General features: G+C 43.7%; 1 protein-coding gene across 2 annotated transcripts; it reads right to left on the reverse strand.

Annotated features, from left to right (window-relative positions):
* Window positions 1-534: 534 nt before the first annotated feature.
* Window positions 535-26,503, reverse strand: Cldn18 (claudin 18). Of its 2 annotated transcripts, none has more exons than XM_059267081.1 (5): window positions 26,284-26,503; window positions 5,464-5,628; window positions 4,753-4,870; window positions 2,825-2,935; window positions 535-706 (listed from the first exon to the last, which is right to left on the reverse strand). In XM_059267081.1, the coding sequence occupies exons 1-5, from the start codon at window positions 26,501-26,503 to the stop codon at window positions 535-537; spliced, it is 786 nt and encodes a 261-aa protein (XP_059123064.1). The 2 variants fall into 2 exon arrangements, with proteins under 2 accessions (XP_059123064.1, XP_059123063.1); XM_059267080.1 differs by lacking the exon at window positions 26,284-26,503 and adding an exon at window positions 18,002-18,221.
* Window positions 26,504-27,809: the final 1,306 nt, after the last annotated feature.

Below are 27,809 nucleotides of genomic sequence, written 5' to 3' on the forward strand. Positions count from 1 at the left end.
GACCTCAACTATCTCTCCTCTATTATTTCTTTTTCTTTAATCAGTGTTCATTATTATTATTATTAGTCAAGTTGGGGGTGGGTAAAGCAAAATTAGTAGGAAATAATGCCTTTTAATCTATTTTTTCCCTTTTAAAATTTTCCTTGGGGATCAAGCTGGGAAATAGATCGTCATCAGGGTTATTAAATATGAGGAGGAAAAGTTTGTCCAAGTCATCAAAGTATTAGACAGTGAGTCAAGTTACATTCTGTCATCGTATTTAAAAGTCTATAGTAAAAAGCAGAGGATTGGGATAAGAGAGAATTGTGCCTTCTAACACATAAGTGATAACTCAGCTGTTTTGTGATGGAATATTTAGAGACAGAGACATGTGGCCAAGACTGTCTAACCTCACCATGGATGAAATCAAGGCTTTACCAACTTCCAACTGTCAGTCAAAAGCAATAAGGGACCAAGGTAGAATGTCCTTGTTTTGGAGTGAGCTCTTCTTGGGGTAGGGTTTCTTCTGCACATGTTGGGGGGTATCTTAGAGCATTATACATAGTCATACTTGGAAGGAGGAGATTGTTCATCATCCTCTGTGCGGGCACCCCCATCGTATATCTTCTTGTTTCTGATGTTGGACCCAAAGCCAGTGTTGGCCTTGAAGCCTCTAGGCTTGTAGGCAACATTTTGGCCAGAGGCATGGTAAGACACGGCTTTGAAGCTGAAAGCAAAAGAAACAATCCGTGAACACCAGTGTCTTTGGTAGGGAGACCAGCTTCTCCAGTTACTCTTCACTGTCTCAGTCTCGGCACCGAACAGTTCCGTGTTCGTAGAGATAATGTTAGTCTTAGTCAGACCAAGGCACCGAGTCACTGAGTTCGTAGAGGCATAAGAGGTCTGTGGCAGAACAGAATCTCTTGCTTTTACACCAGGCCTTCAAAGAAGAACGGAGACTTGGAGAGAGAGGGAGAAATTTAAAGGAAGAGAAGGGTGGCTGAGAGAGGGTGATGGAGTATATGTGGTGTGAAAGCAGAAGCAGGGGCTGTTGGAGGGAAAGGGTCAGCAAGGAGGGAGGGGACAGGGGAGCATGTGGGGGATGAGACAAGTAAGGACAAAACTGGACACAAGGATGAAAATGTTGTAATGAGACCTGTCATCATGTTGCATGCAGACTTAAATAATTGCTTGTCCTTCCTTCCTTCCTTCCTTCCTTCCTTCCTTCCTTCCTTCCTTCCTTCCTTCCTTCCTTCCCTCCCTCCCTCCCTCCCTCCCTCCCTCCCTCCCTCCCTCCCTCCTTCCTTCCTTCCTTCCTTCCTTCCTTCCTTCCTTCCTTCCTTCCTTCCTTCCTTCCTCCCCGTCTGTCTGTCTTTGTTTTGCGTCAGTATCTCACGTAGCTCAGGTTGGGCCTCTAACTTGCTGTGTAGCTGAGGATAACCTTGAACTCCTGATTCCCACCGTCTCCACCTCCTCAGTGCTGGTATTACCAGCGTCTACCTCCTTGGCTTTTGTTTGGTTTTGGTTCTAACATAAAAAAATTAATAAGAAATTCTGTCTGTCTGTCTAACACATGTACGTATTAGAGCTGCAATGAGATGGTTGCTACTGACTACTGAGTTCTTTGTTTTAATTAAAGTGAAGGTGATAATGTCCAGTGGGACTTTGTTTTGACAAAGAATCACAGAATCTGTCGGCTGGGATGTACATATGTATAATTTCTAATTTGCTTGTTTTACAGGCAAGGTTTCAGAGGCTACTGGGGGGTGAATATGTGCCCCCCAAAATCCACAGGAAAATTTAATTTCCAGTGTGATGGTAAGAGACCAGCTTTTGGGGTGGTGGTGGCACACAGCCCTTAATCCCAGCACTCCGGAGGCAGAGGCAGGTGGATCTCTGAGTTTAAGACCAGCCTGGTCTACAGAGTGAGTTTCAGGATAGCCAGGGCTACACAGAGAAACCCTGTCTTGAAAAACAAAAACAAAAAACTAAAACAAAACAAAAAAGGGATTGGCCTTTGGAGACAGGATCAAGCCATAAGGCAGTCAAAAGGATCACTTCCTTGACCTCCTGTTCCTTCTTCCATGTAAGCAAACTTCCTCTACTGCAGAGAATGCAGGAAGGTGCCATCTTGGCAGCAGAGACTGGGCTCTCACCAGACACCAATCCCAATGCCTTCATCTTGGACTTCCCAGATCTAGAGCCATGATAAATACATTTTTATTGTTCATAAATTAACTATCATAGGGTGTTGTGCTCTAACAATCCTAATGTGCTGTCAGAGGCCAGGAGAGCAGAAATGACCTGCCATAGTTACAGGGCCGGTGAGTGGTAGAACCACCACACAATCTGGCTCTATGGATCCTGGGTCCTTTGCAAAAGTTAAGAGCAGGGTTTCTCAATTACAGGGCTATTGGTCTTTGGAGCAGATCCTTTGTGGTGAGGGATGCTCCTGTGCATTGCTGGATGTCCACCCTGGGCATATACCCACTAGAAACCAGATTCATTATCCCCTACCATCGTCAAAGCAATCAAATATTTTGCCAAATATCTCTGTAGTTGGTAGCTGATGCAAAAATCTCTTCCAGGGAAGGATTACAGAGTTAGGAAGCACTGGAGCTAGAAGGAAGTTAGAGGGATTACCGCCCCCTCTCCCCCCAATTTCAAAGTGTATCCATCTTGAACACTCCTGGTGGAATCTTGTTCTATTCCTTAGATTCCCCATAAAAGAGGAAGTTCAATGAATCCATAGCTGATATCATTCTTCCATGTATGCGGATCAATTATTCTGGCTATAAAGTATACATCAAATGAAATTCTAGCCGCGGTGGGAGGGAGGACTCACTTGCTTTCATCCGGTGTCAGGCCACGGCAGGCGATGCACATCATCACTCCCCCAATTAGTGTGAGGCCTCCAGCGACCCACCCCACGAACAGAGCCGCACCGAAGGTGTACCTGAAGAGGGAGATGCTGTGAATACAGTTGACTAAACCCTCCAGGTTCTTCCCACTGCTTCCAGCCATGCCATCCCCCTTGTTCTCCTCCGGTCCCTCCTCCTCCTCTCTCCTGATCAGTGAGTGAGCCTGCAAGCCTTGACAAGAGAAGTTTAAGAGTGATGGAGTCGCCAGCCTCAAGCTGTTTCTCAGAGAGTTTTGGTATCTTGGAGTTTTCATAGTGGTGCTTATCTCAGGTGGCATTATATAGTTACTCTTCCCTAACGGCCCAGGCATTAAAAGCTTGATATCCAAGGTAGTCTTATTGGGAGTTGGTGGACTTTTAGGAGTTGTGACCTATGGGGGTGGGGGAGCGCTTTAGATCATTGAGAACGTGCTTTCAAAGGATGTCAGACTCCTGGTATTAAAAACGAGAAAGTCCCAGGCAATCAGGAATGACTTGATCAGCTACTTCCAGGTTGTTCTTATAACCAAGAGACTATGGGAGAGACCTGGGACAGAATAATGGAAACTTATGTGATCATGTTCCTCCTCGGTCTTGAAACAAAGGAGAAACGTGAATGAGCCCTGGAGTTCCAGAGTCAGATCATGACAGTTGTACCGTCTTGATACCCTGTCTATACCGCTTGCCGGGTGGCTGGAGAAATACCAGGTTCTTCTATGTAGACAGGATTTACATCAAATTACATTAAAACAAGACTTTCCTCCTTAGGGGTTTTGCTGATGCTCATTGCTGAGATACATCAATATGGTACTTGGCCTAAACAAATATAGGTATTGATATTGCTTTTTCCATTAAACATTTTTTTCCTGGGGATGGAGAGATGGCGCAGTGCTCAAGAGCACTGGCTGCTTTTCCAGAGGACCTGGGTTCAATTCCCAGCACCCATATGGCAGCTCAGAACAGTCTGCAACTCCATTCCCAGGGGATATGACACCCTCTTCTGGCCTCCTCAGGCATGACACATATGTGATATATAGACATACAAGCAAGCAAACACTCATACACATAAAACAAAAAGAAATAAAGGAGAAGGAGTGGAAGGGGATGGGGAGTAGATGGAAGCAGGGGGGTGGTAATCTGGGAGGAGAGGAGGGAGGGGAAACTGCAGTTGATATGTAAAATAAATGAAAAAAGTTATTTAAATAAAATAAAATAAATATTTAAAATCTTAAAAAAGAAAAAAAAAAGAAATAAAGTCTCAAAAAAAATCGTCCTGTTCCTTTCAGGCATCAAATTATAGCGAGGTTTCATCTCCATCTCCTGGACCTCCATGAGAGTGTGGAGCTTGGTTGTGTCTCTTGCACTCTGGTCTCTGCCTGGGCCTCAGCAGGTGTTCAGTCCATTTGCTGGATGAATGAATGAGTGAGAGAAAAAGGCAACAGTCCCTGGAGGAACCAGGCCTCTCCCCATCCATACCGGACTTCTCTCCTTTCTATTGGGGTTTTTCCCCGCTCCTGTCAAGCCTCCATTACGGACTGTGGGTCTAAGTTGATGCTCATTTGCATCTTGGGTTAACCACGCCTGTCGTATTGCCACCACAATGGGGCCCTGTGTAAGAATGCTAGATAAATACTGTGAACTGTCACTGTATTTCAGTGTAAATGCCGGATCAGCCTCAAGTCATATCAGCAAGGGTGTTTCATGGAAATGAAGCTTATGAATTTATAGATCATTGTTGAGTTATGATACGGTGTGGTTGCCTCTGATAAATGTTTGCTATTTCAGGCACTGACAGTCACATTAGGCACATGGTTTAATCGTCCTCCTCTTACAATATTCTCTGCGGATCACCAAGAAGCCAACTAAGAGGTTACCTTGTCTGAACAGTCTGCACCATCCCACCCATGCCACTGTACATGTTAGCTGTGGACATCCAGAAGTTGGTAACCAGCATGTTGGCAAACACGGACACACCAATAATTGCACAGATTCCTGTGGGAAAAGAACAAGGACCAGTTTAAGGGATCACGATGTTTCTGAGGCAGTTTGTGCTGAAATGAGTTCAGGTGGAAAGACTGTAGGATATTCCATTCCTGCAATAGAATGATCAAGCAGCCACTGACTGTGGAGTTCCAACTATGTGCTAGACAGTAGGCAAAGAGCTCATCTCATATTTAATTCTGGAAGGATTCATATGTGTGTGTACAGAAAGAGATGTTTCCATGCACCTCAGGATCCAAGGGTAAATAAATCAAGCATTTGGGGGCTGCTCTTTGGTTACTGGCAAGAGCTTTCCCCTTAAAGCCACTTTCTAGCATTTCACAAAGAAGATGCCTTTCAAAGGCCCTGTCGCCTGCTAGGCTTAGGGTTGAACCTCTCCTATTGCAGTATCAGCAGCAGCTAAGAGGGACCTTAGAACGGGTTACAGTTCTGTGGAGTGTAATTTGGCTTTCATGCACTCAGACCTTGAATCTGAGTGTGAAACACTCTGAGCTTTGTTTAGTAGTGGGGAGGAGCCACTTCTATCAAAATAAATTGTTCTAACATTTGCAGGTGCATGCTTGAGAGTGGGAGTCTGGGTTTACCTGAGATGATGAACAGGATCCCTGAGGTCAGTGTCATCTTGGCCTTGGCAGGATCATCCATGCTGCCAATTCGAATGCACTTCAGGGCGAAGATGGATACTAGAATACCGATGACCCCCAGAACAATGCCCACAATCATGAGGGCTCGTACTGCTTGCAACATGGCTGTAGAAGAAGGGAATGACATAAGCCAACAAACAACGACACTGATTAGGTTTTATGTTGGTAAAATGCAACAGCTCCAATCCACCACTGCTGAACCTTTGAGGACTAGCAAGACCGTAAACTGTGAACTCTGACATTGTGCAAAAACGCGGAATGAAAAAAGGCATCACTTGTACTCCTCTGAGTGATGAAAGATGTACATACAGATGTCCATAGAAAGGGAGTTATGGATGGGTGAGGTTCAGAGAACTCTGGGTATTTATTCTTACTTCAAAACTTGATAATCTGGGCCTAGAAAGGGAATGCATTTGTCTAAAGTGATTATCAAATTATTTATCAAGCTGACAGTAAATTTAATTAACCCACGCATCATTCTGCTTGTCTTTGCATAGGAATTGAAAGCTTCATGCAGCACATAGAAACTATAGGGAAAGCTGAGCGGTAGTGGTGCATGTCTTTAATTCCAGCACTTGAGAGTCAGGGGAAGGCTGATCTCTGTGAGTTTGAGGCAAGCCTGGTCTACATAGCGAATTCCAAGGCTACACAGAGAAACTCTATCTCAGAAAAAAAAAAGGAGAAAAGAAAACAAACTGTAGGGCAACTCAGCACTAAGTCTAGCATGAAGAAATGAAGGTACTGAGACTATACCAATAATCCTCTATTTTTGTCCTTCTTCAAAAGCAACTACTAAGGTCATGGGTGAACTGTAGGTTTATAATTGCATAATGATCAGTATGTTAATATTAAGTCTTTCAACATGACCACAGTTTATCAAGAGTGTCCTCTTTCTAGGAATCAATTGTTTCTGTAGGTCCTACTGGATCCTGCTATGGTCCTCACCTCCAGGTAGGTCCAACATAGTTTCTAGTTTATATTAAAAGACAGCAACTCATCCTAACAGTCACTTATGAAACTCCCATACTAGGGATGGGATGTCAGTAGTGAACACTATGAAATGCTGAGAGACATTCATCAAGCTTGCCTATTGTAAGCATAAAGAATTTTATAAGGAAGACATATGGTCTCTGGTGTCTCCCAGTGAGCAAGTCTCCTAGTGTGGGTCAGTCTGGTGGAGTTCAGCTGATGAGTTATGTACCATATGTACATATGTGCCATATGTTTGGTACATATAAAACACCAGACACCAATTTGTTTTATCCTTCTAGTATAGCCCTTTCTCCCCATCACACAAATCCCAATGGCTGCCATGTCTTATATTAGTACTAAAAAAAAATCTTTTAGTTTAAATGCCATAGGTTGATGCCCTGGCAAAATGAAGAATCACTTGTTTGAGTGTCACAGAAATGCCCAATTGCTATAAAAACTTAAAATTGTTTTTTCCCCCTCAATTTAGGAAGCAGATCTACTTAGATGGAGAGCAAATGGCTTGTGGGACAGAATGATCCAAGGACCCACTCTGAGTTATTTATCAATCCTGGTCTTTCAGGCTAGAAACTTGACTCTTGGTCATAATGACTTAATCCAGCATGGGCATGTGACTGGAACCTGGCAAATGAGACCCCCTGTGTAAGATGTTTGTACTTTGGACTCAGATCAGTCTCTCTCAAGGGGAGGGGTGACACATGGTCCAGGGACCCCAGGGCTTCCATCAGGTGGAGAAGCTGCCACATAATGACAAGTAGGTGAAAGTCAAGAGTTCTGACAAATTTTAGCTGTGGATTCCAGTTACTTATGAGGGCTAAATACCTTCTTTTCTTGGAATCTAGAGTTATTCTGACACCATTTAAAAAATAACATATTTTGAAGCTAATTCATGTTGAGACTGTTAATTGAAATCAGGTGATTTAAAATTATGCAAGATATTTTCATCAGTGTATTCTTTAAAGACTAATTGCTGATGGACAGTTTCCAAAGCACGACCAAAGCATTGCTGACTGTCCCTGCCGATGGGAGGGGCGTCTCATGTGAGGTCCCAGTCACAGGCACCACATCCCACACTGCAGTGTCAGAGGACATATGAAAAGATTGTTTTTCTCTTGTTTGAAACCACTTAAATGATCTCCCAGTTTAAAAAGCTGTAAATGATCATTATAAACATGTCTGAGCTTGTAGAACACCCCCCCCCCCAAGACTCTTTATTTCACCTCTTAGGGATTACCAAGAGCAGCATCTTGGTGAGCAGTTTCTCTGGGAAGTATTTCCTTTTAGAGAAGACAGACAAAGCCCCACTGAGTGTTACATTACTAGTTAGACCCAAGGCACCAAATCAGGAAGCAGCTAGAGATATAGATTCACAGGACCTACATCATTCTAATGATGGTAGGGGGGCCCGGGGGCCACCTGAAAGATGTCATTCTTAGCCTCTGTGAGTCCAATTAATAATGCCCAGGTGAAATTCAAACTTGGGAATAGAAAAGAAATGACAGAAACGCTTCCTAGTGGCCTTCTTGCCATGCCTCGTGGCTGGCTGAGATGAGATCTCCCAGACTCAACACTACAGACTTCCATCTACTTTGTTCTGATTCTCAGCTCCCTCAGGACCTTGAGATTGATTATTTGCTTTACTCCTGGGAGGAATGTTCTATAAGCCACTGTCACTACCCTTGGTCTAATTAGCAGGTGCATTCTCAATACAGGTTTATGTGAGCCGGCGATGGATCATTCTTGGAAAAACTAATAAATTTGGCATCTTGAGATTACAGTTGAGTTCTGTGCTACTGTATTGGTGACTCCAGTAAGACACAGATAACACATGAGCATTGGAGGGGCACTAAGACATGTCTACTCCTAAAGTATGATGGCTCTACTGCTCCTCTACCTGTATTCCAGAGCCATGCCCAGTGGCTTTGCTGGCCCTGCAGTGTGTTGGGAGCAAACACTTTGTTCATTTCCTTATTAAAAAATGCAAATGCATGCTGTCTACTTATGCATTCACTTCTGTCTTTGTGTATTTAGAGGCAGCACGCACTGAACTATTGTAGCCATGAATTCATAATACCTTGATATTCTTATCCATGGATTTGTTTATCTATCATGTTTTAGGGGTTTTCTTTTGTTGTTCATTTGTTTAGAGTTTTGTTATGTATTCAAAGATAGCCCCGAACTTACTATGTAGCCGAGGTTGGCCTTGAATTACCAACAATCCATCTGCCTCAGCCTACCAAGTACTGGGATTATAGGTGTTCACTATGAGGCCTGGATTTCATCAAGTATTTAGAGCTCAAGTCCTCTGCACCTCCTTCCAATATTGTAGAGGAATAAACTTTCAAGAGAAATGATTAGTCTTCAAGGCTTTACATACTGAGATTACATATTTCCACAGTCCTGAGCCTATATCTCTTCTTACCTTGGGAATACTCTAGCTGAGTAAATGCCAAAGGACTTTGTGACAGCAGCCCATGGCGTAGGTCAAGTTGTCTTTTACACACACACACACACACACACACACACACACACACACACACACACACAGAGTTAAATCACACGGTGATTTTGTGGTTCAGAACTGTGACTCAGAGGACTTTTGTGAGATAGCCCACACCCTCCGGAAATAAATACCCTCAGGGCTGTTCTGGTTTTAGATGTTGCTATCAGGAAACTGGATGTCTGGGAACAAGAAGGAACATGGACATCCCTCCGTCTTACTCCCATGGTCCTCTTAGAAGTTTTCAGTCTACCCAGGAACCTACTAATGGTTTTAAAAACTGCTCTAACTTTGATCTTTCAAATTCTAAGCTATTAAAAAATATAATTTATCCATTTTGAGAAACACTTGGCAAGGCGTCTGGTTCAGATAAAACAACCGAAACCAAGTGAGCACCAATGAACTGACCAAACAACCACAGAGGATAATGAAGATCCCTTCCTCAGTCTACGGATGTTACATTTCTTCCACCCTCAGCAAGGGTGAAGCCCCTGACTCCATTGAGTGGCTTTAATAATCTGTTCTCGAAAACATAGCCCATGTATACTGTGTTGGGGGCTCCTCTGACATCATTGGATGAGAAGCGATGTGGGGAGCTGGCAGGCAGAAGGCAAAAATACAGTGGAGAGTGCTGTCAGTGTACCCCGGAACCCCCGGGGGTTGGGGCCTGCACAGTCTGTCACATCAGCCTCTGTGGCAGGTTCTCAGATGCTTCTTGTTCACTTGCTCTTTCTTGGCCTGTAGACTTGTGATGAAGGCAAGATCTGCTCTGAATCAGGGTTCTAGCATAGCTCTGAGCCCCTTCTTATTTTTCAGAACCTCTTACATACTTCTACCCCCTCTTTTCCATGAGGTTAGAAAGGATGCAATATTGATTTGTAGCTTGGGTCCAGGAACCTAGGCTTATGTGCATGGACCAAGGTATTCTCTGTTTGGAAACCCCTTGAGATTCTTTTGGGAAGGGGAACTGTGATGGAGGCAGGTGCTAGGAAGTGGGTGGACAAGCTTTGTACCATCCGTAATGATCTTGGAGAGTCAGGAAGGTGATCTGAGCTTCCCTTTTCAACCTGAAGGGTCTACTATTTGGAATATAGACTCTTCTCCATAGACAGGAAAACAGGAAAATTACCTGGAACCATAGGTTTCTCTTCTTGCCACTGAGTCTCTTATTTGATATTTTGATCAAGCTACACAGGCTTTATGAAGTGATACTACATGAGTCAGCAGGCTCTGTGGTCTGCCTCCCTGCACCAAAGGTGTGACTGCAGCATTCTTTCCAGTGAATAATTAGCCATATCAGCCAGAAGGGAGGGCAAGACTCAGGGCTGATAAAAACAAACAGAAAGGTTGGAACTCAGTGTTCCCTCCCTGTTGCAAAATATCCCATTCAGTAAAGTAGCCGTGGACTGATGGGTGAAGGGTACCAAGGTGTGGTCTCAACCCTAGTTGCCCCCGAGCATGCTTGGGAACCTTTAGAGAAATGATGATGTTATGCCTCATTCCGAGTCTTTCATTTAGTTGTTTGATAATTTAAGATTTTGAGGGTGAAGTGTGAAGACGGTCCTGAGGGGTGGCTCAGGGAGGAAAGAGCACCCCGAGTTGTCAGCATTGAGCTGGCAACAGAGTAGTGCTGGGAAGACAGTCGTTCACTGGGAACCAAAGGCCCGCTGGTGGGGGCTGGGAGGAGCAGGGTGAGAACCCACAATTTCAGGTGGCTGGGTCTCAGACTGGAGGCAGGAAGGGCTGGGGTGGGGAGTCCATATAGGGAAGTCTGTGGCTGACCTCAGAGGGGACACTTCAGAACAAGGTAGACTTGGTTTCTCCAGAGAATTCAAGGAACCAGTAGGAAGGGCCTCATGTCTCTGAATTCTGCCACACTGTGATGCCAGCTGAGTGTCCCTGGGAAAGTCATTTGACCTCAGATGAAGTTCCCTCAACTCCGGAGTGAAATAAAGACCCACACCTTGATACCTTTTACCCCTCAGATTTGCAAAGAGATGGCATGAGGATCAGGCACCACTCAGTATCTAAATAAAATGAAGCCAGGCTTGATAAATACAAGTTTCCTCTGTTTCCCTAACAGAATCATTTCGCTGGCAACTCCACATGGCTTTGGTTTGTACAAACTATACATGAACATGTGATAAAACTGCCTAGAGTGTGTGCTGTGACGAACAAAAGCAGACGGCTGAGAAGAGGGAGGCTGGACCTAGTGGCACCAGGGAGGGTTAAAGCACAGACCAAGGGCGCCACACAGGACCATGCCAGCAATGACAGAGGAGCCACATGAGCTTAATCCCTATCACAATAGTATAAATAGTATAGAGGCGTGGAGTCTCAAGAGAAGGGTTCAATCCTTAGGAATGGCAGTAGGTCTTATCAAAGGGGTCACGGAAGTCTGGCTGTACCTTTTGGCCCTTCCTTCCCTTTCACGAAGTGAGAACACAGCAAAAGCTAACATCTCTCAAGAGAGGCAGACCTGCCCTCACTGTGACCTTGGATTTTCCAGCTTCCAGAGTGGTGAGAAATAAGCAGTAGGGCTGTTGTTCATCAACTTCCCAGTCTAAGGTACTTTCGTTGTAGTATTTTGTCAGCCTTTCAGGTGAGACTCGGCTATAAAACTCTAGTGATATTACCCCCTCACCATCACCACCAAGAAACGATGCTTACCCTGACAAGGCCAGCCCCTGGCAGGCCACATTGTGGGAGCTGGCCCTGCCACTGAGACCAGGACCACCACAGCTGCAAGCTGAGCAAGGATTCTGGTTCTTTTGGGGGGCATTTAAATTATTATTATTATTATTATTATTATTATTATTATTATTATTATTATTATTATTCAGGGTTTCATTGTGTATCCCTCACTGTCCTGGAACTCACTCTATAGATCAGGCTGGCCTTGAACTCAGAGACCCGCCTGCTTCTGCCTCCCAAGTGCTGGGATTAAAGGCGTGCGCCACCATTGCTCAGTGTATTCTGATTCTTAAGCCTCAGCTTTGTTCCTGGAAAAACCAGGACAAGTAGACTCATTTTAACCCAAGTTACAGGTCCTCATGAGCTTTATAGACATGGGCTCACCTCCCTGTGGTCTCTCCTTCACATATATGATGATGTATAAACACTGGAATGTTTGTCCTTACAGTCAAAGGCATGCTGTACTTCCCTCCCTCTCCACCCCCGTTTGAAGGGAGGGAAAACAGCTTGTTTAAAAACCATGAGGCACTGCCAGATCCCAGCTCAACTTTATGACTAAAGGAATCACTCATCTCTTAGGACCAGGCTTTTCCCTCAGTAACTGGGAATAGGCCAACTGGTTTCATATGACCACGTGCATTAGACTCACGAGAAAACATTCAGCCAAGGGCAAAAAGAAATGAGCAGGACAACTTTAGAAAAGGTACTTCAGAATAACCATATTTTTTTTCCTTGTAGATTTTTGGGTTCAGTGTAGATTGGTTGAAACCCCTCCTTCTGTGTCTATAACTGTGGTTGATGGGAAAGTTCCCAGTTCTCCAGTGGTTGATTTTACACTGTGATGCAGAAGGGGGAACTGATACTTCTCATATGGAAACCCCCGAGATTCTTAATGTCTGATGTGGGGTTGAGAAATACTGAAGGACTCAGGACACAGATGTGACAGGGATGGGGAAAAGAAGTTATCTTTACTTCAGATATTTTGGGTGGCGTAGCCACAATGATGATTTAGAAGTGCCAACAGCCAGATCTTGTGACTAGGCTGCCTATTTCTTCACATACATGCCACACAGTGTGGTGTTTTAGAGGTGAGGAAAATTAAGCCAGGAGATGTGAGGAGCTAAGATATCTGGGACACACCTGCCTCTAACCCTAGGGCTTACCACTGCCCCAAACACGTCCAAATGTTTGCAAATACATTAAGCAAACAGTATCTGAGTGCAAAGTCTTCATGGTGGCAGCGGCAGCAGCATGAGGTTGGTAGAAGTTTGCTTTCCCTCTGCCCTGCTTGCTGACTGATCTTTGCTTCGGTGTTCCACTGTCTCTAGGAAGTACTGGAAGCAGTACTCAGACCACCCTCTGGATAAAAGGGATACTCTGTTGTGTACAGTTAATTTTGCTATAAAAGGGACGTGGATGATGTATCCTTTACGCTTCTTGTACTAAAGTCCAGACCCCTCTCTCTGGAGGTCTCAAAAACCCATTCCCAGCTGGAAGTCGAAATAGGCCAGGCAGGAGGAAAGGACAGTTTAGAAAAACCTTTCAGACTTGTGGCCATCTTCTCTCCATGTGATTTTGGCCATATTCCATTTCCTTCCTCTTGGAGTCTCAATTTCTACCTTGCAAGAATAAATCTGTACATATTTCCCCATAGGAGAGCCTAAGCGCAGCCTGACATATGGCCGCTCGCTCCACTTCCGGGCACTGCATGCTGCTTGGACTGGAAATCCAGCTGTTAGGTGCACAGAGCTGGTGGCATGCACTGCTGTCACTGGCACCTCTTCTCTCCCTGTCCTCTTTGTAGGAGACTCCACAATCAAATTGTTCTATGACTGTAAGCACCAAATAGGCATGAAAAAGTTTCTTTAGAGATTAAGTGAAGATTTTGCAAGGAAAGAGCTCTCACTAAGGAAGAATTTAATACCTGGTGGTGATTGTTGTGGTTACTAACCAAAAGTATGATTGGTGTCTGTCGTGATTCTCTATTAACACTTCCAGGCATATTTCTCCCCTCCTGTTCTAGGTCAAAACTAAGCCACCCACACCATCTCTCTACTGCTTTCCTACTGTCTCTATGTCATCCACCACCAAGGAGTCTTCTCTCCTCTTCCCTGGGTTTTTGTCCACACAGCTGTTTCAGATGACGGGTCTCTGTGCTTTGCACTCTGGTTGGTAAATGTTGCTCCCTCAGAGCCTTCACAACTGTCCTCAGACCCCTTCTACTTCCTGTTTGGAAGCCCCGTCTGCTTATGTTGCTGCCTTTAGATGACCTTCCCACCCATTCCTTCAGCCAGTCAAATCTAAGTCACACGAGTCTGGGTTGCAATTTACAACCACTCCTGCTGACGAGACCAGTGGCTCCTTACTCCACACTGTATTCCACGGCAACTCCCAAGCCATGTTTCTCTTGGTTTTCAGGGGAATCCTGTTCCTATAACCCAGAGTGTTGGGGGATCTGTGTGGCTACTGGGAATTCCCCTGCCCCAACACTTATTCCTATGATGGCTCAGCCCAGCCTAACAGAGGAGAGATAGCATAGAATAGCAGCCCCATTCCATTCCCCTACACCGTTGTGTGTGGGGTCAATGCAGGGTAGTGTGGGAGGTGCAGACAGGCAGCTCAGGGTCCTCTGGCCACAAACTTACCAACAGAGAGAAGACCATCTGCACTCAGCGTCACTAAGCACATAGCTATGGGACCTTACATTCATCTTTGCAGTCTTTGGGGTGTGGTTTCTGCCAGCGTACTGCACCCTAAAATGCTTTCAGCATAGTCCAGGACCTCCTCTCCCTTTGAGGGTTTGAAAAACATCTCAGCACTTGTTTGTGGTGGTAACTGGGCTGCCTGTCTAAAAGCTGCCTGTCTGGCCTGACATGGAATAAAGGAACTGCCACATTTCCCTTCCCTCCATTTAAGTTTTTGGGGAAGAAGTTTGTGCCTTTGCTCCATGACCGTGTTTACACTCATCTGATATTAAGTCCTAAGGAATTTTTTCTTCACAGAAACTCCTCCAACCCTCCCTCCTTCCGGATTCCTGACCACTCCTATCAAATGTCTGCCCTCTGAAACCATACCCTTGTATCAGACAGCATACTACACATGGAGGAATTTAGCAATATTTGCTGAAAAAAAAAATGAGTATGAATCAACGGCATGCCTTCTCCTGCACTCCTATTGGTTCTGACCATTGTGCAGTTGAGGGATTACCTGCTTCGTAGAACTGAAATCAGCGTGGTAGTAAGGCTAGAGATGTAGCTCAGTGCAGAGCAGTTGCCTAGCCAGCATGAAACCTGGCCCTAGGTTCCAATAAAGCAAGAGCCACAAGCAACTAACAAACAAAACGATGGCAAAGAAAACAGGGGGTGAGTGGGAGGACAGCATGGGGGCCAGCTGGCAGCCTTGACAGTTCCTGCTCAAAGGACCTTTGCAGCTGAGCTGATCAGTGCTTACCAAATAGCCATAAGCCCCCACATCTCTCACCATCCAGGGACATATGTCTAGTTCTAGCCAATGCTTTCTGAGTGGAGGTGACGTGTCACTTCCAGGCTGACATGTTTAAAAGCCCTTATGCTTCCTCTATGACTTTCTCTTGCCTCGACTTCTATGAATAGCCCATCTATGCCCTTTTTTCCTATGGACTTCATGTGGGCAGGTAGTAAACCTACTTGGTGTGAAGCTACTGAATTGTGTAGTGTGGTTGCTGCAGCAGCTGGCATTAACTACTCCAACTAACAGCTCCTGAGGCTCTACCAGGTAATACAGTAAGTATGCAGAAACTTATCAATAACAAGACTGGGTGATCACGTGACTATTTTAGAAGGAGGAGGACCAGGTTATTTTCTACACATAGAAACACGACAGTAAAAACATAGTACAAAGGCAAAATCAGTCTTCTATCTTTTGGGAGAAGAAACTTATCTGTAATTTTTGTGTGTGTGCAAATGGCTTGCATAAATATAAAAATAAATGTTTATTATTTGGTTCAATGTACTTTATTAACTATGTTCTAAATAGCCTCCCTACCAGGCTCCATGGTCAGGACTGGGAGGAGACTCTCACTCTGTGTTAGCACAGAGCTGAGTGAGACAATTGTATAAATAATGACGTTAATAATCTAGAGTTCAGACAGCCCCCTCTCCCCAGAATAATCATTTTCTTCCTGCTTTGCAAACACCTATGTAAAAGTACCGTCAAATCCACTGCCTTTTCATTGACATTTTGACTCACTTATGTCCCCTGAACCGGAATTTACAGGTGCTCACAAGGCCAGTTTTGCATTGTATACTGAGATATGCAGGAAATACATCTCAGCTCCATGAAAAGTGTCAAAAGGGGCTGGGAAGTTCAATGCTATGAACATGTGCTTAGGCTGCTCTGGTTTGTGGGATCCCATTAAATTAGAAGATGTGGGAAAGCTTCAGATAAGATTTGTGGAAATGGCAGTTGTGGGTGGTGAAAGGGAACATTCTGGGCAGCTGGGCCAGAAAACACTAGGAAGAGAGAGAGAAGAATGGAATGGGGCCTTGGCCTTAGGAAGAGAGAGCGGGGAAAGAAGGAGAGGGTGTGGAAAGGCTGCTGTGTTGGACTGTCACATCTGCTACTAATCAAGCAGGGAACAGAGAATCACGGGGATTTCCTGGGTTTTGCCATGGGTAGGAGACTGAGGAGTGGGAACTGGTGGTTGGAAGGATCACTCCAACCCTGTGCTGTGCTCAAAGGAGCAGGTTACCTAGGACAAAGGTGATGAGTTTGTCTGGGAGTGGTGGGAAAATACCGTCTTTCAATTTGGTTGTCAGTGATTAGGAAGGAGGCAGAACTTGACAATGGTTAGAAATGAAAAAAAAAATTTTTTTTTTCCCCAGGGAAGGAGGTCAGGAGCCCAGGCTAGCAGGAAAGGTGAGGAAGTGAGACAAGGGGTGAATTGACAGGGAAGAATCCTAGACAGGAGGACAAAGGGCCTCCAGAGCCTGGGTGGAAGTTAAGTTTTGTGGAACTACAGGAGACAGAGGAGAGATTCTCAGGGGGGTCAAAGGAAAGGATCCCACCATGGTACCAGAGTGAAGGTGCCATAATGAGGCACATGAGAGTGGATAAAGATGTTTGGAAGATTCAAAGCAGAAATTGTGAGAGAATACTCTATCAGCAGTGTTTGGTGGGTGCTGGAAAGAGGGTGGTGAGCATGGGACAGCCACCTTGGGGAAATGTGAATACGATCTCAGTCTTTTTATCTCCATCTAATAATTAACATGGGTGTGGCTAGCCATGCAGCAATCCACGTTTTGCACGGCCTCCCCATGACCTGTCTCTTCCACACAGCATAGTCTCTCAGTCTGTTTTTCTCCCCTCTGGCTGTTTCTTCCTCCTTTCCTCCCCACTCAGGTCTCCCGAGTCGGTGACCGTGATAGCCCTGAAATGAGTGACTCCCCAGACAGAACGCACCCTGACACTCAGCCTCTACTCCTTTCTCAAAATGAAGATGAACTCATTGAATTGCTTTTTTACAATTCCATCCCAAGGGCTCCACAACCTCTTTACAACTTGTAAATTTGTTTCATCTGTCTCTTTATGAGGGGCTTGTTTCGGAGAATTAAAGCCCCCTCCACACCCTTGCTTGCTGTTTTTGTTAAGTAAAGATTGAGTTCCTATACTATCAAGAATGCAAAGTCCTTACAATGCTTGAAATAATTATCTGTACTAGAAGCAAAATTCAACTTCATCTTCGAAGGCAAAATGGTGTCATATATTTATATTCTACATTGTTATAATATTATCTTCTGACATCTCTGATTTTTAGGACAAGTATACCAGATATTTTCATCACAAATGCAGAAAAAGAAAACCATAATTTAATGATAATGATGTTTTTGCACTCCACAGAGACCCCAATTAAAAAAAAACTTTAATCAAATTAAAAGTACAATTGAAGTCACTCTGGATAAATTTCTCTGTGTATAACGAAATACCACCCCCTTTCCCTACTTTCATGTATATGCAGGCAGAAGCGAGTCTCCTGCTTATGGAAGCAAGCCATTTATGGTCTCCTTAAGTAATAAGGTTCAAATTAGCCGTCACCAGCATGTCCTTACATTAGAGCCATTTTCTTTGGCTGGTGTATGAATTCTCTCAGAAGTGTGGCTATTGCCCCCTTTGTTGCCCCCTTCTCTTATTCACACCTTTTCTTGGGAGCCAGGGCTGCCAGGGTCACACCCGAAGCAGGGTTGTGGTTCAGTCCTGAGAGTCCCTTATGGATGCACAGCCCCTCAGCCTCTCCTGTCCCTCTGTGACCTCGCCTACCTGGAAGGCCCAGGATGGTGAAGTATGGCCGGCACTCGGTGAACCCCGAGCTCTGCTGCACGCAGCTCCTCCAGAGCCCTTCATACTGGAACACGGAGGTGACCGGGTTGTCGTACAGGTCCTGGGTGCTCCACATGTCCATCCCGGTGGCAGCTATGCAGCCAGCCAGACCCAGGAGGGCCAGGAGGAGCCCCACCACCTGGCACGTGGTGGTGGCCATGGCTTCAGCTGCTGGTCCCAGGCCTCCAGGAGCAAGCCACCACCCTCCTGCTCGGAAGGCGTGCGGCCTGGCTGGCCGAGGGGAGGTCTCCTAATCAGAAGGTCCCCTCAGTGCAGTGTTTGCTCACACTGTTTTCCTTAGATAGTTCAGTTTCACTCCTGCTTCAAGGGCATAGCTTTTCATTTGTTGGGGAAGTGGCCCCAAGAGGCACTTGTCTGGTCAAGCTTCACAGCCAGGGTGGTTGGAACGCCAAGCAGGCTGAGTGGACAGAAGTACTCTCTCCCCTCGTCCAGGCCCTACCAGCTCTGTCTCTGCCCAGAATGCACCGTCTAAGGGAGAAGGGAGTTTGTCCCATCCTGTGAGAGCGTGAGCAGAGACCGCTAAGGCTGACCTTAATTGTAATAAAACATCCCTGAGATGCACCCATTTGGCTCTATCATAAGTCAGAATGTCATACATCATCCACATACTCCCACGTCACCTTTCTGTTCTGATCTCAGATGGAGAGGGCAGCTGATATTATTTCATTTGTAAAGAGGAGAGATGTAGTCTAGCCCTCCCTATCAGCAGGAAGCCAGGTTCTAGAGACGCTACCTCGATTCCGGGGTACTGGGACACCCAAGGAGCTGGGTTCCAACGGACTCTTGCTGTCCTTCATAAAACAGGGGCTATACAAATACTACACACAGAGAGAGGTTACTATGAAGGCTGAAAGCTGGCCTGAGTCTCTGCCCTGGCCACCGAGAGGCTGAGGAGCTGCTCCCCATCCTGTCCCCAGCTCCGTGCCTTTGGTGATTTGGCCTTTGTAGGTCAGTTTTTTTCATTTGTAGCATGATAGGGAACTATGAAGAACATTCCAGAGCGCTTTTTGATCTCACTAGCTTCCACATGTTGTAGAAAAGTTTTCACTACAGTTGGTGAATTTCTCAGAAACTGTATGATTAAGTAGAGAAAAGCCTGACTGAAGAGGTCAGATCTGGATTTTTGCTCCACAGCTACATCCTGTTGGAGAATTTCTCAGCCTGTTGCCTCAAGCTGGTCCTGACTGCCTGGCCTCTGAATTCAGAGACATTTTAATTAGAACTTCCCTTTAGCTCAGTGGTAGAGCGCTTGCCTAGCAAGCGTGAGGCCTTGGGATCGGTTCTCAGCTGCGAAGGGGGAAAGAAAAGAACTTCTCAAGGTCCTGAAACACAGGCATGCATGCACGCATGCACACACAAACCAATCACATTCCTGCTGCCAGTCTCTAGCCATGACAAGTTCTCCAGGAAGCCAGCTCATATTTCAATGATATCTTGGATGCACTCAGCCCCGACTCCCGAGGCTTTATCCCCCCCCATACACACAAAAATGGTTAATGTGGATGGTCTTCCCCTTGTGTGAATGGAGGCAACCCTGCTCTTGATTGCACACCACTTTCTGGGGTCGATATTTGTAGAGAATGAAGCATGAACCAGAAAAACCCAAACGAGGGACTAAGCCAGATTTATATGACAAATGAGATGTCATCATGATGGCTGAGTGTCCCTGAGCTGAGCTGCTGGGCCAAGTCAACTATAAATGATACTGGTTTCTGATGGTGGACTGAGATTGATCAATCAGATTGAATAATGCTGGTGGAATGATTCCAGAATTCTTCTGGCATTGCTTCTGGGGACATTGTCAGCCTTGGTTCCACCAGAGGACATATTTGTCATTCCCACAAAGCTCCATGAGTTTGGTTTTCAGCTATCTGGTTTATCATTCACTCCTCCTAAACACCGGTTGTCACGCCACCAAAATAGTAAGTCGAAAACAGAAAAAAATAGATTATTTATTCTCATTTGTAGTAGTTTCTGTCCTGGTTTCTCTATGATGTTTTACAGTAAATTTAAAAGTCAGGGGAAAAAATTATTTAGGTAAGATGCTTTCTTTCTAGGTTAAAATATGACAATAAAAATTTTTTTTTTGGAAAAAAAATTAATTTTGGTGGCAAACTAAAGCTAAACCTATGTACACAGAATTCTGAATGAAAAGAGAAATTATGTATCTACACACTTTAGAGGATATGTTTAAAACACTTAGAAGGTGGATTTTTCACTGCCTGGGGTGGTTTCTATGCTCTTAGCAAGTGACCACTGCTTTAGTTGACTCCCTCAGAGAACAAATGGTGGTCCGTGGAGGAAAATCTGGTTCCTTGTTTGTGGCAACAGGTGTTGTTAAAATGAACCGTGTATCCCTGTGTTAACCCATGACCCGATTCTGTTTACAGTAATAGCTTTGGTACAACTCTGTTTAATAACCTCTAGAATGGAGCAAGATGTTTTGCTGATGTCCTCAGGGAAATCACCCCATGTTCAACTCAAACACAGCTCCATGCAACTTCAGCCTGTGTTTTTCCGGGAGCCGACGCCGTTTTGCCGACACTAGAGAAATTATCCTTCCAGTTTTCTTACTTTTTCAGCTACAATAGCAACTGAGTAATTTGGCAAGAATGGTGATCCAAAGAGCAATGAAAATATTATAAGTAGATATTAGTTGAACTAGCTAGAAGAATAATTGACACATTTATTATTTAAAAAAAGCTACCATATTGAATATTCCTAATGATTCTAAAAGTGTTTGGTCTTCATAGTAGAAGATTTGGAGGCATTTTAACAAATTACTCATATTTTTAAACTCTAGACAAACTATTTCCACTCATACAGATAAACTCTAGACATACTTTTTTCTTATCAGTTCTCTGTATGGCTAACTTTACATGGTCTAAATTATATCTTTGATAATTTGCTCCTCCCACTTAGTTGTGTTTTTGTCATTAAAACTCTTGCAAGAATAACTTATATAAATTACTAGTCCTTTATATAGAAGTACTATTATTCACATAAATTTTTCTGTTCTCATATACTTAGATTTATCTTCCTCTAATTTTCTTTTATATTAAAGCAATGTAATGACAAACATTTAATGTGTAAATTTTATTTTGCCAGCATTTCTGGTCACTCTTTTCAGACAGATTCATAGGAGAACTTAATTGTCAAAGAATGTGAAGTATTGAAATAATATCTCCTTTATGCAGAATGACATTTTCCATAAAGTTTATTCCCAGCATCAGTATTTAAAAAGATTGTTCTAGGGGCTGGAGAGATGGTTCTGTGGTTAAGAGCACTGGCTACTCTTCCAGAGGGCCAGGGTTCAATTCTCAGCACCCACATGGTGGTTCACAATTGTCTGTAGCTCCAGTTTTGGGGGATCTGATACCCTGTTCTGGCCTCAGAGGCCACTGCAAGCACACAATGCATAGACACACATGCAGGCAAAACACCCATACATATAAAATAAAAACAAGATGGAAAATATAGTTCTAGATCCTCACCTCCATTTGTTTTAATTTATATCTCTTTGCCCACTGAGTTTGAGCACTTAAAAGTTTTTTATTTTATTTATTATTGTGGGTTGTGTGTGTGTGTGTGTGTGTGTGTGTGTGTGTATACACAGTGTACTTCTGGTGGTCAGAAGACAACTTACAGGAGTCACTGTTAGCCCTCTCCTTCCAGCTTGAAACCTAAGGGTTGAACTTGGGTCAGCAATGCTTACAAAGCATGCACTTTTACCCCTGAGGCATGCTACTGGCCCCGAGACCCTGAAGGTTTGAGTTCTGTTTTTCCTTAAAAACAAAAACAAAAACAAAACAAAACAAAAACAACAACAACCAAAAAACCAAAAACTTATGGGTTGGGTGCGATGGAGCACACCTTTAAGTGGGGGTGAGGGTAGAGGCAGGTGTGCTGTGAGTTCAAGACCAATATGGTTTACAAAGAAAGCACGTTCTAAGCCAGTCAGAGCCACACAGTGAGACCCTGTCTCAAAAAAGTCACAACAACAACAAAATATTTATGAAGATAATTTTCTTTCTTGCGTTAGCAGCCTGAACTGTTTATCAATCCATTCACTAGCACTTTAACATCTTTTACCATCAATTTGTGTGAACTATTTGTTAATTGTAGTAATACATTGCAGTAAGTACAACAATCATGCTTTTGATTGGTTACTGGGTTTTTAGATTCATTTACAGTTTTGGCAAAAAATACAATGTATTCCATTTTATGGGGTTTCTAGTATCTGGCACATAGAATGTGCTCAATAAGTATTTGTTGAATAATGTAGTCAAATGAATTTATTTTTCCTTTATGCTTTCCAACATTGTTTTCATACTTAGAAAAATATTTTCCATGTAGGGGGAAAACATTATAAATTATTTTGTAATTAAAAATATTTACAAAGTAGTTAATGTATTTTTCTTCCCATGAAACCCACTCAATAATTTCTGTAGCATTTTTGAGTAGCCTTCCTTTCCTCCAATGTTTTGTAAAACTTCCTGTACCTCACATGAAACTCACATTTGTGTCGTTCTAATTTTAGTTTTTTCCCCATTAATCTGTTCATCCTTGTGGCAAAACACAACTTATTATCCAAGTGTTAAAACTGTGTTGAATATCTGGTAGAGTTAGACCATCACTTCATTGTTCTTAAACAAGAACAGTCAAACATTTCTCATTTGCATCTTCTTATTGATAAGCACTCTGTCAAATACTCCTGAGCCTTTGATTAGAACTCCTGTACTGCAGAGGGGCCCAGGCTCTGTGGAAAGCCAGCTTGGTGGAATCCTGGACTGCCATTTATATGCATGGCCACTTAGCAAACTCTTTAACCTCTTTGTGCCTCAGTTTCCTCAGTCTGCAAAGTGGAGGAAACAACAGTTTTCACCTCAGAGGATTATTGAAAGCATTAAATTACAAGCCATTGAATTCAATGAATATATAATAATGTAAAATATATACTAATATATATTGAGTTCTTAAAATAATGCCCAGCACACAGCAAGGACTGAAACATCCACTATTGTTATATACTGTTAGTTGGAGGCAAAAAAAATATTTTGTAACATTCTCACCAGGAATCTGAAGACCTTAGGAAATGTCTCTGGGCATGACCTTTTTTCCTTTTTCCTTTGGACTCTTGTCAACTGTTCATGGGTGTTACTTGCTAGGCATTGTTGCCTATCACTGCACTGTGTGGCCCCTCCTTCCCTAACCCCTGTGACACAGAGCCTGGCTCTTTCCATTCTCTCACACCATGCTGTCTTTACTCAGATAGGGCTTTCTCTGTTTGGAAAACCCTTTGCCTCTCTGTCTTCTTTTGTTTCTTTCTTTTAGAAATGAATTGTCTTTAATATATCCCTATGAAATAGCTCACTAAAAGTATGATTACACAAATTTAATACATATGACCCAAACTTTTAAAAATGATGACATACAAAGGATAAAAAGGACTATTAAAGTAGTTGTATGTTAAGCATTTTGGATTGTCATTTTTCATCAATTAAATTTATTTTTTGACATTTTCATATATATGAGGCAAGCAGATCTCTACAACTCTGAGGCTAGTCTAGTCTACACTGGGGTTCCAGACCAGCCAAGGCTATGTAGTGAGATTCTGTTTCAAAAAAACAAAAAATAAAAAAAATAATTGCTTCTGTTTGCTCTCACTGTCTCCATCCCTGTCACCACTTCCTACAAATCTCCTTGCCATAGACATCTTTGTTCTGTTTTGTGTCCTTTCACTCAAGTAGCTCATCCATGTAGCTTTCCTCTGTGGTGTCTGCTTGATGCTTTGTACACGTCACTGTGGTTCCTTACCAGAGATAACCCCTCACCCTCAATGATATTTGGAAATGTCAGGAGATATTTTTGGTAGTGACAAATAAACTTAGGAGACAATTCTATTTCCACCTAATGAGTAAAGTATCCTAAAACTCTCAGGATGACCCTCAAGAGAAATATACACCCATAGGTGTTGAGAAACCCCACATGATAATGGTCTATTTTCTGACTATCTCTAGATTTTCAAGCACCTTGATAATTATGTTATCCTCACCCAGAAAGCCCAGCAAATGTTCATCGAATAAATAATAATAAATAATAAATAAATATTTCTTTTAATGCCACAATTTCTATGTCATTGTTTAGTCCCCTATGATTTACATTTGTGAGAGGGAATCAAAGGGCTTTGTTTTTTTTCTTCCCCCAAGAAGGAACCTTGTCATTTTGGAACAGGTTGACCTCTGGCTGTGAGCCTAATCGAATGCCTCTTGTTCTAGGAAGGCAACTGGCAGGCCTATGCCTCGAGTGCTTCTGGAGAAGAAGTTCTCAACCTGTGGGTCACAACCCCTTGGGTTGAATGACCCTTTCACTGGGGTCATTAGGTGTAAGACCATCAGAAGACACAGATAATTACATTACAATTCATAACAGTAGCAAAATTACAGTTATGAAGCAGCAATGAAAATAATTTTGTATTTGGGGTCACCACAACATGAAGAACCATATTAAAAGTTCTCAGCATCAGGAACATTGAGAATCACTGCTCTGGAGGATTGTGTTGAGTATGACTGTTTCTTGCTGAGCCTGAGAATCTATCTTTGCACTCCCAATAGAAATTTTAAAACATCATTGCTTTCATTTCAAGGACAAGGAAAAAGAAAGTCAGTTACGTCCTGGGTTCTCTGGCTAGCTACACACAGTTGGTGTTTCTGCCAATCCCAATATTTCTACCTGGGTCAGCCAACTGATGTCCTCAATTGCTAATGAGCAAAATGGCTGGAGGGACTTCTCCTCACCCAGTGGTACCAGGGCTCCAAGCTTGAAGGCTCGTGCCTAGCAGTCCATCTATTGGTGCTGCTTGCTTACATTTCACATCCCACTTTTGCACATACTCGATTGCAGCAATTAAAAACAGAAATACAGAGTAAAGAACTTTATCTATCTAATCCCAGAAATAACTGTGTTGATGTAGCCATTGGAGCTAGATTTCAGGAATGCCATGGCGGCCTTTCCTCAAATGAGCAAGCCCATTACAAGGAAGCACTAGGTCTCGGACATCTTATGGCCACAGACATTTTGTAAAACAACTCACTCAAACAGGGTCGCTGCATCAACAGTTGGGATCACTCCACATACACATAGGGAATCTATGAAGGGACAAATCTCCATATAACTGCCATCTTCTCTTGCTTCCTTTTCTGGGTGTCTAAATCTTGACCTTGTAGTGAAATGGCAAGTCCCACCTGGAGAAAACCCCATGCTATTTCTGATCCTTCCTACAATACTCATCTTAGATCAATTCTCCTAGTAAGACATAGTAAGTGTATCTATGGAAGGAGCAAATAAGCAAAATTAAAATGTCATGCTTACTCTTTTTCTCACTCAATTGAATGAGCAAAAGACACTTTCAACATCCTCTTGTGACTTGAAGTTCTCTTCAAGTTGAAATGACCAATCCACTAAGCAAAAACAAACAAACAAACAAACAAACACCCCCCCTACAATCTTGTGTGGTTAACCTGCAAACATGGGGAAGGACCTTGGCCGTCCACAACACCTTTCCCTCACAGCAGAACTCATTTGCCAGGCATACATTCTTGTGTTGAGAGGTTCTAGAGTCTTGTTCTTTGAGGCCAATACTTTCTGGAGGTCAGACACCTGGAGGTCAGAGCCTCTCCCACCCCCAAGCACAGGCCCCTCCCATGCAATGCTGAGAACCCTGTGTCTTTCCTTCAGGTCTTTTCCATGGCTCCCTTTCTATTCTTGCTGCTAGCTTCAGAATTCCTGAAAGCTGGAGTGGGCACAGGAGGCCTGGATACAGAGTCTGTCCAGGAGCTATGTGGTCTCTGTCCCAGCAAGGGAGCTCTTGGCTCTCTAAGGAGCAAGTGGCAAGTGTCTGGGTCTCCTGTGTCTTGTTCTTGAGGGTAATGGAGACTCTGCCCTTGTTCATGCAAGAACAATTAGAAAAATGTGTCCTTGGAGGAACTGGACACCAATAACTAAAGGAACAGATATACCAACAGCTCCAGAAAGTTCCTCTCCCTATACTTCCTTTCCAACCACAGTGGTAGGGGCTATTGCTCTTGTCAAAATTGAATATTAGTTTCTCTGGCTTTTAGACCCTCTCTTGGGGTCTCAGGTACAGGCTGCTCCCTCTTCTCTACCCCATCCACCTTACGAGCCAGGCACTCGGTCCTTACCTGGCAACCCCAGCAGGGTGAAGTAGCCTCGGCACTCCGTGAAGCCGGAGCTCTCTCGGACACAGGAGCGCCATAGCCCTTGGAAGTTGAATACAGCTGTCACTGGGTTGTTGTATAAGTCCTGGGTGCTCCACTGGTCCATACAAGTGGCTGCAATGATGCCTGCCAACCCGATCAGCGAAACCACAAACCCCAAGCCCTGGCAGGCAGTAACAGACATGATGGAGAAGAGTGTCCACACAAACTCGGAGGACAAAAGACAGACAGGTTCTGAGGGCACCGAGTGTAGGGATGGTGTTTTCTCAGAGGCTGGTGCACACGTCACAAATGGACCGTGTAATGGAGGGGGGACTCACCAGTGCCACCTGGGCTGGCCTTGCTTCTTTATCTACCTAAGCGAGATAATTTCCACAACATGGTACCAAGAGCCATTTGTTTTCCACCATATGTACACTCTACTCACTGTTTGCCTTTGAAGGGAGTTTCTTTTCTGATTAACCAGGTTCTCCTCTGTAGAGGGTGAGCAACTGCAGGGATTGCTGCTCAGGAAGTGTGGCATGTTGGTCAGGAGGGGCTTCCAGGGGCTGAGTCACAAACCCTTGAAGACCCAGTGTCTCATCGATGCTTCAAGGGAGGACACTGAGCTTCTTCGGGTACTTCCTAGGGCACTGCCACCTTAGTTAAAAAAGCGTTGGCAAGATTATGTTGTAATAGAATTGATTCTCATTCATCATGGTCATTATTAAAAAATCACAATATCAAATTAGTAAATTCTGGAACATTGCCTGTAGGGGAAAATATACCCTTAGGGTCTTGTGAACCTATGTTCACTTTTTTACCATCAATAGATAACCTTATTTTATGTGTACTTCTATTTAATGATACCTAATTTAATATGTATTTTTGATTCATTAGCATTGAAATTATGGTCAGTAGCATAATTCATGCCTACCATCTCACATAAGTATTTTCCTCATGGGGGATGTGGTAACCTACTCATACTCTTAAACAGCAGAAAGAACTTCAGTATTATCCATGGTGACATTTTAAACAGCAAATCAACAGGAAGTGAAAAAAAAATGAATAAGAAGTCACTACATATACTTCAGAAAGGACACTTATTTACAATACGGGAGCAAAAACATAGAAGGCAAGAGTTACTCTGCTCTCCTTCTCCTTTGGCAACTCAAATTCTTTCTTTCTGCACATGCCTAGATATGGATGTGGAAGTGCTATCAGTATTGACTTTAGTTAACATAAATTTTGGCAAAATTTGAAAATGTGGAATATGCATTTAGTGAAAATCAGCTTTAGCAGATGTTTGATGGAAGGGACTAGTTAATGTGGCTAAGTCATTTGCAGCTTCTGTGGCATCAGAATGAAGTCTGCATGAACCAACAGACAGATCATGGGGGAAGCACGAGAGAGCAGAAGTAAGCTGCAAGAAGTTCTTTGGGTTCTGGAGCTGGGCATCATGGACTCAATGCCCATTTCATTGCTTACCAGCCAAATGCAGACAGACAACA

The sequence above is a fragment of the Peromyscus eremicus genome, chromosome 7 (assembly GCF_949786415.1).
Source record: "Peromyscus eremicus chromosome 7, PerEre_H2_v1, whole genome shotgun sequence".
Classification (NCBI taxonomy): domain Eukaryota; kingdom Metazoa; phylum Chordata; class Mammalia; order Rodentia; family Cricetidae; genus Peromyscus; species Peromyscus eremicus.

What these genes read in the sequence shown, in the direction of transcription:
- Cldn18 (XM_059267081.1), bottom strand. Translation starts at nt 26,503, where the DNA reads ATGTCTGTTACTGCCTGCCAGGGCTTGGGGTTTGTGGTTTCGCTGATC. An exon ending in GTGCAGACTGTTCAGACAAG is followed by an intron (nt 2,936 to 4,752) that starts GTAACCTCTTAG and finishes CTCCCTCTTCAG; the next exon opens with GTACACCTTCGGTGCGGCTC. An exon ending in CTGACACCGGATGAAAGCAA is followed by an intron (nt 707 to 2,824) that starts GTGAGTCCTCCC and finishes TTTTGCTTTCAG; the next exon opens with CTTCAAAGCCGTGTCTTACC.